Source organism: Petromyzon marinus, chromosome 80, assembly GCF_048934315.1.
Source record: "Petromyzon marinus isolate PM22_M1 ecotype Great Lakes invasive population chromosome 80, UKy_Petmar_22M1.pri1.0, whole genome shotgun sequence".
Classification (NCBI taxonomy): domain Eukaryota; kingdom Metazoa; phylum Chordata; class Hyperoartia; order Petromyzontiformes; family Petromyzontidae; genus Petromyzon; species Petromyzon marinus.
This window is the reverse complement of record NC_133746.1, coordinates 11632051-11647233: the sequence shown is the minus strand read 5'-3', so window position 1 is coordinate 11647233 and position 15183 is coordinate 11632051. Positions and strand designations below refer to the sequence as shown.

Below are 15183 nucleotides of genomic sequence, written 5' to 3'. Positions count from 1 at the left end.
GGTGAGTGGGTAGGTGAGTTGGTGAGTGGGGTGGGTGGGTAGGTGAGTGAGTGGGTGGGTGCGTGAGTGGGAGGGTGAGTGGGTGAGTGAGTTGGTGAGTGGGGTGGGTGGGTAGGTGAGTGAGTGAGTGGGTGGGTGGGTGAGTGGGTGGAGGGGTGAGTGGGTGAGTGAGTTGGTGAATGGGGTGGGTGGGTGAGTGAGTGGGTGAGTGGGTGAGTGACTGGGTGGGTGAGTGAGTGGGTGAGTTGGTCAGTGGGGTGGGTGGGTATGTGAGTGAGTGGGTGGGTGAGTGGGTGGGTGGGAGGGTGGGTGGGTGAGTGAGTTGGTGAGCGGGTGGGTGAGCGGGTGAGTGAGTGGGTGAGTGAGTTGGTGAGTGGGGTGGGTGGGTAGGCGAGTGAGTGGGTGGGTAAGTGGGTGAGTGAGTGGGTGAGTGGGTGGGTGAGCGGGTGAGCGGGTGAGCGGGTGGGTTGGTGGGTTGGTGAGTGGGGTGGGTGGGTAGGTGAGTGAGTGGGTGAGTGGGTGGGAGGGTGAGTGGGTGGGTGAGTGGGTGGGAGGGTGAGTGGGTGGGAGGGTGAGCGGGCGGGTGAGTGGGTGGAGTGGGTGGGTGAGCGATTGAGTGAGCAGGTGAGCGAGCGTGCGTGCGAGCGCTCACCCCCTTGTGGAAAGCAATTAGCGCGGTCTTGATGGAGTCCGAATGGTCCTTCAAGTACTGCACGTACAGGCTGTTGTAGTATTCCTTAAACTCCTGCGGAATCTGTGGTGGAGAGCGGGCGAGCGATCGATCAGGGCGTGCCGCAGTGAACCCCGCGGCCTCCCAAGTGAATGCCGGCATTTGGTGCTTGGGCCCAACGTTGAGCCATCATCGGTGACTTCACCGTTTGCGTTTCGCACCGGGTTGGATCGGACCACCGGCAGCAGCTCAGCCTGTTGTCCGTGTAGGGGCTCAGCGAAGTAACGTGACGATTAATAGCGTGGGAGACTTCGCTAACTTTGTCTGTGTAGGGGGCTCAGTGAAGTAACGTGACGATTAATAGCGTGGGAGACTTCGCTAACTTTGTCTGTGTAGGGGCTCAGTGAAGTAACGCGACGTTTATTAGCATGGGAGACTTCGCTGACTTTGTCTGTGTAGGGGGCTCAGTGAAGTAACGTGACGTTTATTAGCGTGGGAGACTTCGCTAACTTTGTCTGTGTAGGGGCTCGGCGAAGTAACGTGACGTTTAACAGCGTGGGAGACATCACTAACTTTGTCTGTGTAGGGGCTCAGTGAAGTAACGTGACGTTTAACAGCGTGGGAGACTTCGCTAACTTTGTCTGCGTAGGGGCTCGGCGAAGTAATGTGACGTTTAATAACGTGGGAGACTTCGCTAACTTTGTCTGTGTCAGGGGCTCAGTGAAGTAACGTGACGTTTAATAGCGTGGGAGACTTCGCTAACTTTGTCTGTGTCAGGGGCTCAGTGAAGTAACGTGACGTTTAATAGCGTGGGAGACTTCGCTAACTTTGTCTGTGTAGGGGCTCAGTGAAGTAACGTGACGTTTAATAGCGTGGGAGACTTCGCTAACTTTGTCTGTGTAGGGGCTCAGTGAAGTAACGTGACGTTTAATAGCGTGGGAGACTTCGCTAACTTTGTCTGTGTAGGGGCTCAGTGAAGTAACGTGACGTTTAATAGCGTGGGAGACTTCGCTGACTTTGTCTGTGTAGGGGGCTCAGTGAAGTAACGTGACGTTTATTATCGTGGGAGACTTCGCTAACCTTGTCTGTGTAGGGGCTCAGTGAAGTAACGTGACGTTTAGTAGCGTGGAAGACTTCGCTAACTTTGTCTGTGTAGGGGCTCAGTGAAGTAACGTGACGTTTAATAGCTTGGGAGACTTCGCTAACTTTGTCTGTGTAGGGGCTCAGTGAAGTAACGTGACGTTTAATAGCGTGGGAGACTTCGCTGACTTTGTCTGTGTAGGGGCTCAGTGAAGTAACGTGACGTCTAATAGCGTGGGAGACTTCGCTAACTTTGTCTGTGTAGGGGCTCAGTGAAGTAACGGGACGTTTAATAGCGTGGGAGACTTCGCTAACTTTGTCTGTGTAGGGGCTCAGCGAAGTAACGTGACGTTTAATAGCGTGGGAGACTTCGCTAACTTTGTCTGTGTAGGGGGCTCAGTGAAGTAACGTGACGTTTAATAGCGTGGGAGACTTCGCTAACTTTGTCTGCGTAGGGGCTTAGCGAAGTAACGTGACGTTTAATAGCGTGGGAGACTTCGCTAACTTTGTCTGTGTAGGGGCTCAGTGAAGTAACGTGACGTTTAATAGCGTGGAAGACTTCGCTAACTTTGTCTGTGTAGGGGCTCGGCGAAGTAACGTGACGTTTAACAGCGTGGGAGACATCACTAACTTTGTCTGTGTAGGGGCTCAGTGAAGTAACGTGACGTTTAACAGCGTGGGAGACTTCGCTAACTTTGTCTGTGTAGGGGCTCAGCGAAGTAACGTGAAGTTTAATAGCGTGGGAGACTTCGCTAACTTTGTCTGTGTAGGGGCTCAGTGAAGTAACGTGACGTTTAGTAGCGTGGGAGACTTCGCTAACTTTGTCTGTGTAGGGGCTCAGTGAAGTAACGTGACGTTTAATAGCTTGGGAGACTTCGCTAACTTTGTCTGTGTCAGGACTCAGTGAAGTAACGTGACGTTTAATAGCGTGGGAGACTTCGCTAACTTTGTCTGCGTAGGGGCTCAGCGAAGTAACGTGACGTTTAATAGCGTGGGAGACTTCGCTAACTTTGTCTGTGTAGGGGCTCAGTGAAGTAACGTGACGTTTAATAGCGTGGGAGACTTCGCTAACTTTGTCTGCGTAGGGGCTCAGCGAAGTAACGTGACGTTTAATAGCGTGGGAGACATCGCTAACTTTGTCTGTGTCAGGGCTCAGCGAAGTAACGTGACGTTTAATAGCGTGGGAGACTTCGCTAACTTTGTCTGTGTCAGGGCTCAGCGAAGTAACGTGACGTTTAATAGCGTGGGAGACTTCTCTAACTTTGTCTGTGTAGGAGCTCAGCGAAGTAACGTGACGTTTAATAGCGTGGGAGACTTCGCTAACTTTGTCTGTGTAGGGGGCTCAGTGAAGTAACGTGACGTTTAATAGCGCGGGAGACTTCACTAACTTTGTCTGCGTAGGGGCTCAGTGAAGTAACGTGACGTTTAATAGCGTGGGAGACTTCGCCAACTTTGTCTGCGTAGGGGCTCAGTGAAGTAACGTGACGTTTAATAGCGTGGGAGACTTCGCTGACTTTGTCTGTGTAGGGGCTCAGCCAAGTAACGTGACGTTTAATAGCGTGGGAGACTTCGCTAACTTTGTCTGTGTAGGGGGCTCAGTGAAGTAACGTGACGTTTAGTAGCGTGGGAGACTTCGCTAACTTTGTCTGCGTAGGGGCTCAGTGAAGTAACGTGACGTTTATTATCGTGGGAGACTTCGCTAACCTTGTCTGTGTAGGGGCTCAGTGAAGTAAAGTGACGTTTAATAGCGTGGGAGACTTCGCTAACTTTGTCTGTGTAGGAACTTAGCGAAGTAACGTGACGTTTAATAGCGTGGGAGACTTCGCTAACTTTGTCTGCGTAGGGGCTCAGTGAAGTAACGTGACGTTTAATAGCGTGGGAGACTTCGCTAACTTTGTCTGTGTAGGGGCTCAGTGAAGTAACGTGACGTTTAATAGCATGGGAGACTTCGCTAACTTTGTCTGTGTAGGGGCTCAGTGAAGTAACGTGATGTTTAATAGCGTGGGAGACTTCGCTAACTTTGTCTGCTTGGGGGGTCAGTGAAGTATCTAGACGTTTAATAGCGTGGGAGACTTCGCTAACTTTGTCTGTGTAGGGGCTCAGTGAAGTAACGTGACGTTTAATAGCGTGGGAGACTTCGCTAACTTTGTCTGTGTAGGGGCTCAGTGAAGTAACGTGACGTTCAATAGCGTGGGAGACTTCACTAACTTTGTCCGTGTTGGGGCTCAGCGAAGTAACGTGACGTTTATTAGCGTGGGAGACTTCGCTAACTTTGTCTGTGTAGGAGCTTAGCGAAGTAACGTGACGTTTATTAGCGTGGGAGACTTCACTAACTTTGTCTGTGTCAGGACTCAGTGAAGTAACGTAACGTTTAATAGCGTGGGAGACTTCGCTAACCTTGTCTGTGTAGGGGCTCAGTGAAGTAACGTGACGTTTATTATCGTGGGAGACTTCGCTAACTTTGTCTGTGTAGGGGCTCAGTGAAGTAACGTAACGTTTAATAGCGTGGGAGACTTCGCTAACTTTGTCTGCGTAGGGGCTCAGCGAAGTAGCGTGACGTTTAATAGCATGGGAGACTTCACTAACTTTGTCTGTGTCAGGACTCAGTGAAGTAACGTGACGTTTAATAGCGTGGGAGACTTCGCTAACCTTGTCTGTGTAGGGGCTCAGTGAAGTAACGTGACGTTTAATAGCGTGGGAGACTTTGCTAACTTTGTCTGTGTAGGGGCTCGGTGAAGTAACGTGACGTTTAATAGCGTGGGGGACTTCGCTAACTTTGTCTGCGTAGGGGCTCAGTGAAGTAACGTGACGTTTAATAGCGTGGGAGACTTCGCTAACTTTGTCTGTGTAGGGGCTCGGTGAAGTAACGTGACGTTTAATAGCGTGGGGGACTTCGCTAACTTTGTCTGCGTAGGGGCTCAGTGAAGTAACGTGACGTTTAATAGCTTGGGAGACTTCGCTAACTTTGTCTGCGTAGGGGCTCAGCGAAGTAACGTGACGTTTAATAGCGTGGGAGACTTCGCTAACTTTGTCTGCGTAGGGGTTCAGCGAAGTAACGTGAAGTTTAATAGCGTGGGAGACTTCGCTAACTTTGTCTGTGTAGGGGCTCAGTGAAGTAACGTGACGTTTAATAGCGTGGGAGACTTCGCTAACTTTGTCTGCGTAGGGGCTCAGCAAAGTAACGTGACGTCTAATAGCGTGGGAGACTTCGCTAACTTTGTCTGTGTCAGGACTCAGTGAAGTAATGTGACGTTTAATAGCGTGGGAGACTTCGCCAACTTTGTCTGTGTAGGAGCTTAGCGAAGTAACATGACGTTTAATAGCGTGGGAGACTTCGCTAACTTTGTCTGTGTAGGGGCTCAGTGAAGTAACGTGACGTTTAATAGCGTGGGAGACTTCGCTAACTTTGTCTGCGTAGGGGCTCAGCGAAGTAACGTGACGTTTAATAGCGTGGGAGACTTCGCTAACTTTGTCTGTGTAGGGGCTCAGTGAAGTAACGTGACGTTTAATAGCGTGGGAGACTTCGCTAACTTTGTCTGTGTAGGAGCTCAGCAAAGTAACGTGACGTCTAATAGCGTGGGAGACTTCGCTAACTTTGTCTGTGTAGGAGCTCAGTGAAGTAACGTGATGTTTAATAGCGTGGGAGAATTCGCTAACTTTGTCTGCGTAGGGGCTCAGTGAAGTAACGTGACGCTTAATAGAGTGGGAGACTTCGCTAACTTTGTCTGTGTAGGGGCTCAGTGAAGTAACGTGACGTTTAATAGCGTGGGAGACTTCGCTAACTTTGTCTGTGTAGGGGGCTCAGTGAAGTAACGTGACGTTTAATAGCGTGGGAGACATCACTAACTTTGACTGTGTAGGGGCTCAGTGAAGTAACGTGACGTTTAACAGCGTGGGAGACATCGCTAACTTTGTCTGTGTAGGGGCTCAGTGAAGTAACGTGCCGTTTAATAGCGTGGGAGACTTCGCTGACTTTGTCTGTGTAGGGGCACAGCGAAGTAACGAGACGTTTATTAGCATGGGAGACTTCGCTAACTTTGTCTGTGTAGGGGCTCAGTGAAGTAACGTGACGTTTAATAGTGTGGGAGACTTCGCTAACTTTGTCTGTGTAGGAGCTTAGCGAAGTAACGTGACGTTTAATAGCGTGGGAGACTTCGCTAACTTTGTCTGTGTAGGAGCTCAGTGAAGTAACGCGACGTTTAATAGCATGGGAGACTTCGCTAACTTTGTCTGTGTAGGAGCTTAGCGAAGTAACATGACGTTTAATAGCGTGGGAGACTTCGCTAACTTTGTCTGTGTAGGAGCTCAGTGAAGTAACGCGACGTTTAATAGCATGGGAGACTTCGCTAACTTTGTCTGTGTCAGGACTCAGTGAAGTAACGTGACGTTTAATAGCGTGGGAGACTTCGCTAACTTTGTCTGCGTAGGGGCTCAGTGAAGTAACGTGACGTTTATTATCGTGGGAGACTTCGCTAACCTTGTCTGTGTAGGGGCTCAGTGAAGTAAAGTGACGTTTAATAGCGTGGGAGACTTCGCTAACTTTGTCTGTGTAGGGGCTCGGTGAAGTAACGTGACGTTTAATAGCGTGGGAGACTTCGCTAACTTTGTCTGTGTAGGGGCTCAGTGAAGTAACGTGCCGTTTAATAGCGTGGGAGACTTCGCTAACTTTGTCTGTGTAGGGGCTCAGTGAAGTAACGTGATGTTTAATAGCGTGGGAGACTTCGCTAACTTTGTCTGTGTAGGGGCTCAGCGAAGTAAAGTGACGTTTAATAGCGTGGGGGACTTCGCTAACTTTGTCTGTGTAGGAGCTTAGCGAAGTAACGTGACGTTTAATAGCGTGGGAGACTTCGCTAACTTTGTCTGTGTAGGGGCTCAGTGAAGTAACGTGTCGTTTAATAGCGTGGGAGACTTCGCTAACTTTGTCTGCGTAGGGGCTCAGTGAAGTAACGTGACGTTTATTATCGTGGGAGACTTCGCTAACCTTGTCTGTGTAGGGGCTCAGTGAAGTAAAGTGACGTTTAATAGCGTGGGAGACTTCGCTAACCTTGTCTGTGTAGGGGCTCAGTGAAGTAAAGTGACGTTTAATAGCGTGGGGGACTTCGCTAACTTTGTCTGTGTAGGGGCTCAGCGAAGTAACGTGACGTCTAATAGCGTGGGAGACTTCGCTAACTTTGTCTGTGTAGGGGCTCGGTGAAGTAACGTGACGTTTAACAGTGTGGGAGACTTCGCTAACTTTGTATGTGTAGGGGCTCAGTGAAGTAACGTGACGTTTAATAGCGTGGGAGACTTCACTGACTTTGTCTGTGTAGGGGCTCAGCGAAGTAACGTGACGTTTATTAGCGTGGGAGACTTCGCTAACTTTGTCTGTGTAGGGGCTCGGTGAAGTAACGTGACGTTTAATAGCGTGGGAGACTTCGCTAACTTTGTCTGCGTAGGGGCTCAGTGAAGTAACGTGACGTTTAATAGCGTGGGAGACTTCACTGACTTTGTCTGTGTAGGGGCTCAGCGAAGTAACGTGACGTTTATTAGCGTGGGAGACTTCGCTAACTTTGTCTGTGTAGGAGCTCAGCGAAGTAACGTGACGTTTAATAGCGTGGGAGACTTCGCTAACTTTGTCTGCGTAGGGGCTCAGCGAAGTAACGTGACGTTTAGTAGCGTGTGAGACTTCGTTAACTTTGTCTGCGTAGGAGCTCAGTGAAGTAACGTGACGTTTAATAGCGTGGGAGACTTCGCTAACTTTGTCTGCGTAGGGGCTCAGTGAAGTAACTTGACGTTTAATAGCTTGGGAGACTTCGCCAACTTTGTCTGCGTAGGGGCTCAGTGAAGTAACGTGTCGTTTAATAGCGTGGGAGACTTCGCTAACTTTGTCTGTGTAGGGGGCTCAGTGAAGTAACGTGACGTTTAGTAGCGTGGGAGACTTCGCTAACTTTGTCTGCGTAGGGGCTCAGCGAAGTAACGTGACGTTTAATAGCGTGGGAGACTTCGCTAACTTTGTCTGTGTCAGGGCTCAGCGAAGTAACGTGACGTTTAATAGCTAGGGAGACTTCGCTGACTTTGTCTGTGTAGGGGGCTCAGTGAAGTAACGTGACGTTTAATAGCGTGGGAGACTTCGCTAACTTTGTCTGTGTAGGGGCTCAGCGAAGTAACGTGACGTTTAATAGCGTGGGAGACTTCGCTAACTTTGTCTGTGTAGGGGCTCAGTGAAGTAAAGTGACGTTTAATAGCGTGGGAGACTTCGCTAACTTTGTCTGCGTAGGGGCTCAGTGAAGTAACGTGACGTTTAGTAGCGTGGGAGAATTCGCTAACTTTGTCTGTGTAGGGGCTCAGTGAAGTAACGTGACGTTTAATAGCGTGGGAGACTTCGCTAACTTTGTCTGCGTAGGGGCTCAGCGAAGTAACGTGACGTTTAATAGCGTGGGAGACTTCGCTGACTTTGTCTGTGTAGGGGCTCAGTGAAGTAACGAGACGTTTATTAGCGTGGGAGACTTCGCTAACTTTGTCTGTGTAGGGGCTCAGTGAAGTAACGTGACGTTTAATAGTGTGGGAGACTTCGCTAACTTTGTCTGTGTAGGAACTTAGCGAAGTAACGTGACGTTTAATAGCGTGGGAGACTTCGCTAACTTTGTCTGTGTAGGAGCTCAGTGAAGTAACGTGACGTTTAATAGCGTGGGAGACTTCGCTAACTTTGTCTGTGTAGGGGCTCAGCGAAGTAACGTAACGTTTAATAGCGTGGGAGACTTCACTAACTTTGTCTGTGTAGGGGCTCAGCGAAGTAACGTGACGTTTAATAGCGTGGAAGACTTCGCTAACTTTGTCTGTGTAGGAGCTCAGTGAAGTAACGTGACGTTTATTAGCGTGGGAGACTTCGCTAACTTTGTCTGTGTCAGGGCTCAGTGAAGTAACGTGAAGTTTAATAGCATGGGAGACTTCGCTAACTTTATCTGCGTAGGGGCTCAGTGAAGTAACGTGATGTTTGATAGCGTGGGAGACTTCACCAACTTTGTCTGCGTAGGAGCTCAGTGAAGTAACGTGACGTTTAATAGCGCGGAAGACTTCGCTAACTTTGTCTTTGTAGGGGCTCAGCGAAGTAACGTGACGTTTAATAGCGTGGGAGACTTCGCTAACTTTGTCTGTGTAGGGGCTCAGCGAAGTAACGTGACGTTTAATAGCGTGGAAGACTTCGCTAACTTTGTCTGCGTAGGGGCTCAGTGAAGTAACGTGACGTTTAATAGCGTGGGAGACTTCGCTGACTTTGTCTGCGTAGGGGCTCAGCGAAGTAACGTGACGTTTATTAGCGTGGGAGACTTCGCTAACTTTGTCTGTGTAGGGGGCTCAGTGAAGTAACGTGACGTTTAATAGCGTGGGAGACTTCGCTAACTTTGTCTGTGTAGGAGCTCAGCGAAGTAACGTGACGTTTATTAGCGTGGGAGACTTCGCTAACTTTGTCCGTGTTGGGGCTCAGCGAAGTAACGTGACGTTTAATAGCGTGGGAGACTTCGCTAACTTTGTCTACGTAGGAGCTCAGTGAAGTAACTTGACGTTTAATAGCTTGGGAGACTTCGCTAACTTTGTCTGTGTAGGGGCTCAGTGAAGTAACGTGACGTTTAATAGCGTGGGAGACTTCGCTAACTTTGTCTGTGTAGGGGCTCAGAGAAGTAACGTGACGTTTAATAGCATGGAAGACTTCGCTAACTTTGTCTGCGTAGGGGCTCAGTGAAGTAACGTGACGTTTAATAGCGTGGGAGACTTCGCTAACTTTGTCTGTGTAGGAGCTCAGCGAAGTAACGTGAAGTTTAATAGCATGGGAGACTTCGCTAACTTTGTCTGTGTAGGGGCTCAGTGAAGTAACGTGACGTTTAATAGCGTGGGAGACTTTGCTGACTTTGTCTGTGTAGGAGCTCAGTGAAGTAACGTGACGTTTAGTAGCGTGGGAGACTTCGCTAACTTTGTCTGTGTAGGGGCTCAGTGAAGTAACGTGACGTTTAATAGCGTGGGAGACTTCGCTAACTTTGTCTGTGTAGGAGCTCAGTGAAGTAACGTGACGTTTATTAGCGTGGGAGACTTCGCTAACTTTGTCTGTGTAGGGGCTCAGCGAAGTAACGTGACGATTAATAGCGTGGGAGACTTCGCTAACTTTGTCTGTGTCAGGGCTCAGCGAAGTAACGTGACGTTTAATAGCATGGGAGACTTCGCTAACTTTGTCTGTGTAGGGGCTCAGTGAAGTAACGTGACGTTTAATAGGGTGGGAGACTTCGCTGACTTTTTCTGTGTACGGGCTCAGTGAAGTAACGTGACGTTTATTAGCGTGGGAGACTTCGCTAACTTTGTCTGCGTAGGAGCTCAGCGAAGTAACGTGACGTTTATTAGCATGGGAGACTTCGCTAACTTTGTCTGTGTAGGGGCTCAGTGAAGTAAAGTGACGTTTAATAGCGTGGGAGACTTCGCTAACCTTGTCTGTGTAGGGGCTCAGCGAAGTAACGTGACGTTTAATAGCGTGGGAGACTTCGCTAACTTTGTCTGTGTAGGGGCTCGGCGAAATAACGTGACGTTTAACAGCGTGGGAGACATCACTAACTTTGTCTGTGTAGGGGCTCAGTGAAGTAACGTGACGTTTAACAGCGTGGGAGACTTCGCTAACTTTGTCTGTGTAGTGGCTCAGTGAAGTAACGTGACGTTTAACAGTGTGGGAGACTTCGCTAACTTTGTCTGTGTAGGGGCTCAGCGAAGTAACGTGACGTCTAATAGCATGGGAGACTTCGCTAACTTTGTCTGTGTAGGAGCTCAGTGAAGTAACGTGAAGTTTAATAGCGTGTGAGACTTCGCTAACTTTGTCTGTGTAGGGGGCTCAGTGAAGTAACGTGACGTTTAATAGCGTGTGAGACTTCGCTAACTTTGTCTGTGTCAGGGCTCAGTGAAGTAACGTGACGTTTATTAGCGTGGGAGACTTCGCTAACTTTGTCTGTGTCAGGGCTCAGTGAAGTAACGTGACGTTTAATAGCGTGGGAGACTTCGCTAACTTTGTCTGTGTAGGGGCTCAGCGAAGTAACGTGACGTTTAATAGCGTGGGAGACTTCGCTAACTTTGTCTGTGTCAGGGCTCAGCGAAGTAACGTGACGTTTAGTAGAGTGGGAGACTTCGCTAACTTTGTCTGTGTAGGGGCTCAGTGAAGTAACGTGATGTTTAATAGCATGGGAGACTTCGCTAACTTTGTCTGTGTAGGGGCTCAGCGAAGTAACGTGACGATTAATAGCGTGGGAGACTTCGCTAACTTTGTCTGCGTAGGGGCTCAGCGAAGTAACGTGACGTTTAATAGCGTGGGAGACTTCGCTAACTTTGTCTGTGTAGGGGCTCAGTGAAGTAACGTGATGTTTAATAGCATGGGAGACTTCGCTAACTTTGTCTGTGTAGGGGCTCAGTGAAGTAACGTGATGTTTAATAGCATGGGAGACTTCGCTAACTTTGTCTGTGTCAGGGCTCAGCGAAGTAACGTGACGTTTAATAGCGTGGGAGACTTCGCTAACTTTGTCTGTGTCAGGGCTCAGTGAAGTAACGTGACGTTTAATAGCATGGGAGACTTCGCTAACCTTGTCTGTGTAGGGGCTCAGTGAAGTAACGTGACGTTTAATAGCGTGGGAGACTTTGCTAACTTTGTCTGTGTAGGGGCTCGGTGAAGTAACGTGACGTTTAATAGCGTGGGAGACTTCGCTAACCTTGTCTGTGTAGGGGCTCAGTGAAGTAACGTGACGTTTAATAGCGTGGGAGACTTCGCTAACTTTGTCTGTGTAGGGGCTCGGTGAAGTAACGTGACGTTTAATAGCGTGGGAGACTTCACTAACTTTGTCTGTGTAGGGGCTCGGTGAAGTAACGTGACGTTTAATAGCGTGGGAGACTTCGCTAACTTTGTCTGTGTAGGGGCTCAGTGAAGTAACGTGACGTTTAATAGCGTGGGAGACTTCGCTAACTTTGTCTGTGTAGGGGCTCGGTGAAGTAATGTGACGTTTAATAGTGTGGGAGACTTCACTAACTTTGTCTGTGTAGGGGCTCAGTGAAGTAACGTGACGTTTAATAGCGTGTGAGACTTCGCTAACTTTGGCTGTGTAGGGGCTCAATGAAGTAACGTGACGTTCAATAGTTTGGGAGACTTTGCTAACTTTGTCTGTGTAGGGGTTCAGTGAAGTAAAGTGACGTTTAATAGCGTGGGAGACTTCGCTAACTTTGTCTGTGTAGGGGCTCAGTGAAGTAACGTGACGTTTAATAGCGTGGGAGACTTCGCTGACTTTGTCTGTGTAGGGGCTCGGTGAAGTAACGTGACGTTTAATAGCGTGGGAGACTTCGCTAACTTTGTCTGTGTAGGAGCTCAGCAAAGTAACGTGACGTCTAATAGCGTGGGAGACTTCGCTAACTTTGTCTGTGTAGGAGCTCAGTGAAGTAACGTGATGTTTAATAGCGTGGGAGAATTCGCTAACTTTGTCTACGTAGGAGCTCAGTGAAGTAACGTGACGTTTAATAGCGTGGGAGACTTCGCTAACTTTGTCTGTGTAGGAGCTCAGTGAAGTAACGTGACGTTTAATAGCGTGGGAGACTTCGCTAACTTTGTCTACGTAGGAGCTCAGTGAAGTAACTTGACGTTTAATAGCTTGGGAGACTTCGCTAACTTTGTCTGTGTAGGGGCTCAGTGAAGTAACGTGATGTTTAATAGCGTGGGAGACTTCGCTAACTTTGTCTGTGTCGGAGCTCAGTGAAGTAACGTTTAATAGCGTGGGAGACTTCACTAACTTTGTCTGCGTAGGGGCTCAGTGAAGTAACGTGATGTTTAATAGCGTGGGAGACTTCGCTAACTTTGTCTGTGTCGGAGCTCAGTGAAGTAACGTTTAGTAGCGTGGGAGACTTGGCTCACCTTGTCTTTGTTGTTGATGGAGTAGATGCCAGCAGCCACCTCTGCTGCAAAGACGACCAGCAGACAGAAGAAGAACTGGGGGAGGTGGAGGAGGGGACAACGACACAATGGTCAGCAGAGAAGAGAGATACCAGCCAGCCAGAGACACCACCCAGCCACAGAGACACCACCCAGCCAGTGACACCACCCAGGGTGATGGATCAGGGCTAGAGGGGTGATGGATCAGGGGTAGAGGGGTGATGGATCAGGGGTAGAGGGGGTGATGGATCAGGGCTAGAGGGGTGATGGATCAGGGCTAGAGGGGTGATGGATCAGGGCTAGAGGGGGTGATGGATCAGGGCTAGAGGGGTGATGGATCAGGTGTAGAGGGGGTTATGGATCAGGGCTAGAGGGGTGATGGATCAGGGCTAGAGGGGTGATGGGTCAGGGTAGAGGGGTGATGGGTCAGGGGTAGAGGGGTGATGGATCAGGGCTAGAGGGGTGATGGATCAGGGGTAGAGGGGTGATGGATCAGGGGTAGAGGGGGTGATGGATCAGGGCTAGAGAGTTGATGGGTCAGGGCTAGAGGGGTGATGGATCAGAGCTAGAGGGGTGATGGATCAGGGCTAGAGGGGTGATGGATCAGGGGTAGAGGGGTGATGGATCAGGGCTAGAGGGGTGATGGATCAGGGGTAGACGGGTGATGGATCAGGGGTAGAGGGGGTGATGGATCAGGGGTAGAGGGGTGATGGATCAGAGCTAGAGGGGGTGATGGGATCCGGGGTAGAGGGGGTGATGGATCAGGGGTAGAGGGGTGATGGATCAGGGCTAGAGGGGGTGATGGATCAGGGGTAGACGGGTGATGGATCAGGGCTAGAGGGGGTGATGGATCAGGGGTAGAGGGGTGATGGATCAGAGCTAGAGGGGGTGATGGGATCAGGGGTAGAGGGGTGATGGATCAGGGGTAGAGGGGTGATGGATCAGAGCTAGAGGGGGTGATGAGATCAGGGGTAGAGGGGTGATGGATCAGAGGGTAGAGGGGGTCACGTGACAGTTTGCAAGCTCATCTCACCGTTCCCAGCATGCATTGCGACTCCTGGATGGCCCCACAGCAGCCCAGGAATCCAATCAGCATCATCAGAGCCCCGGCTCCAATCAGAACGTAGACTCCTAAAACAGACAAAGGTCCCCCGTGTAGCCTCATCAGACTGTTGGGGCAAGTGCTGCTCTCAGAAACGCGGACCCCCCCACACACAGACAAAGCTCCCCCGTGTAGCCTCAGCAGACTGTCGGGGCAAGTGCTGTTAGCGAGCAGCACCTATGAAGGCCGGAATGGAACAAGAACGGTGGATATGAGTGTGCATTGCCAGCACCACGCCCGGCCGCCTTTGTCTCTCCCTAGTCGTGATGTTCACTACAGACGATCGCTACACCAGGTAACTCATTTGAGGCCGAGTCGGCCTAGGGGGGGGGGGGGGGCGGGGCGGAGGCCAGCACCGGGTCAGATAATCGTCTCTGGTGGTGTTGGTGACCGTGAGCGGGGATGGAACTCGGGTCGCCGGGTTCGTAGCGCAGCACTGCGCTAAGCGTTGCACCACCGCTCCCTACATATGTACACACACACACGTACAACAACAACAACAAGCGCAATTCGACACCAAGTGGCGGTGACGTCACCACGACGCTTGTGCCAGGCCATGTGCACCTTGAGGCCACGTGAAGTGTCGAACGCCCGCGGGCAGGAGGTCACGGGGCAGACCCAGCAGGTGCCACGGGTCGACTGACTGAGATGACTGGCTGGTGGACCACCTGTGCCCCCTACTGTGCCAACCTGCTGTGCTTTAGCCACCCGGCGCTCCGCTCGTTGTTGTGAGCGTCGCTCCTCCGCCCTCCGTTGTTGTTGGAGGGCGACGGCCTCCAACTGCCCAGTAGCAGCGTCCTTCATGAGCCTCCTCCACAGAGGCCGATCTTGACACCGCTGGTACCGGTCATCGGCAAGTCAACTCAGCTCCACGTCCTCCTGTACCACATCACTCCATCTCCTCTCTAGCCCCGTGCCACGCCCGTTTAGCCCCCTCGATCCAGCCGAACAAAAGCTGTTTCGGCATGCGGTGGCTGGGCATGCGGCTACATGACCCAGCCAACGCAGCCTTGCCTGCCGGAGGAGCTCATCGATGGGACCTTGCCCAGATCTTTCAAGGATTTGTGAGCTCCTCACACAATCCAGCCTGGTTAAACCCAGGATGGATCGTAGGCAGGCTAGCCTAAATGTTTCTAACCGGCGAAGATGTTCCATTAGGGGGGTCCACTTTTCGCAAGCGTAGAGAAGGGAGGGAATGACCATGGCCGAGAAGACCTGAAGCTTAGTGCAGAGCGACAGACCAGGTAGCTTCCACACAGCGTTACGCAACCGATGAAAAGATATTGCCGCTCGACTGATTCGGAGTGAGACATCTGCTGTTAAACTGGAGCCGATCATAAGCACACTGCCCAGGTATGGAAAACTCTCCACTCTCTCCACAACTGCACCATTACCGATTGGGAGTTGTGGGGGTGG

General features: G+C 50.5%; 2 protein-coding genes across 10 annotated transcripts in view; both read right to left on the bottom strand.

Moving 5' to 3' along the window:
- Nucleotides 1-15183, bottom strand: part of LOC116958586 (CD9 antigen-like) — an 82869-nt gene that overhangs the window by 14975 nt on the left and 52711 nt on the right. For all 9 annotated transcript variants that reach the window (XR_012931187.1, XR_012931184.1, XR_012931189.1 and 6 more), the window contains exons 3-5: nucleotides 13699-13796; nucleotides 12648-12722; nucleotides 653-754 (exon numbers count right to left, since the gene is read on the bottom strand). Coding sequence is in view for 1 of the 9 variants with exons in the window: in XM_076057269.1 (XP_075913384.1) it covers nucleotides 653-754; nucleotides 12648-12722; nucleotides 13699-13796 (275 nt within the window). In the remaining 8 variants the exon portion in view is untranslated. The remainder of the gene's footprint in view (nucleotides 1-652; nucleotides 755-12647; nucleotides 12723-13698; nucleotides 13797-15183) is intronic.
- Nucleotides 3156-5653, bottom strand: LOC142907663 (uncharacterized). The gene is made up of 3 exons (XM_076057272.1): nucleotides 5628-5653; nucleotides 4274-5423; nucleotides 3156-3206 (listed from the first exon to the last, which is right to left on the bottom strand). Exons 1-3 carry the CDS (start codon nucleotides 5651-5653, stop codon nucleotides 3156-3158), a joined length of 1227 nt encoding a protein of 408 aa, XP_075913387.1.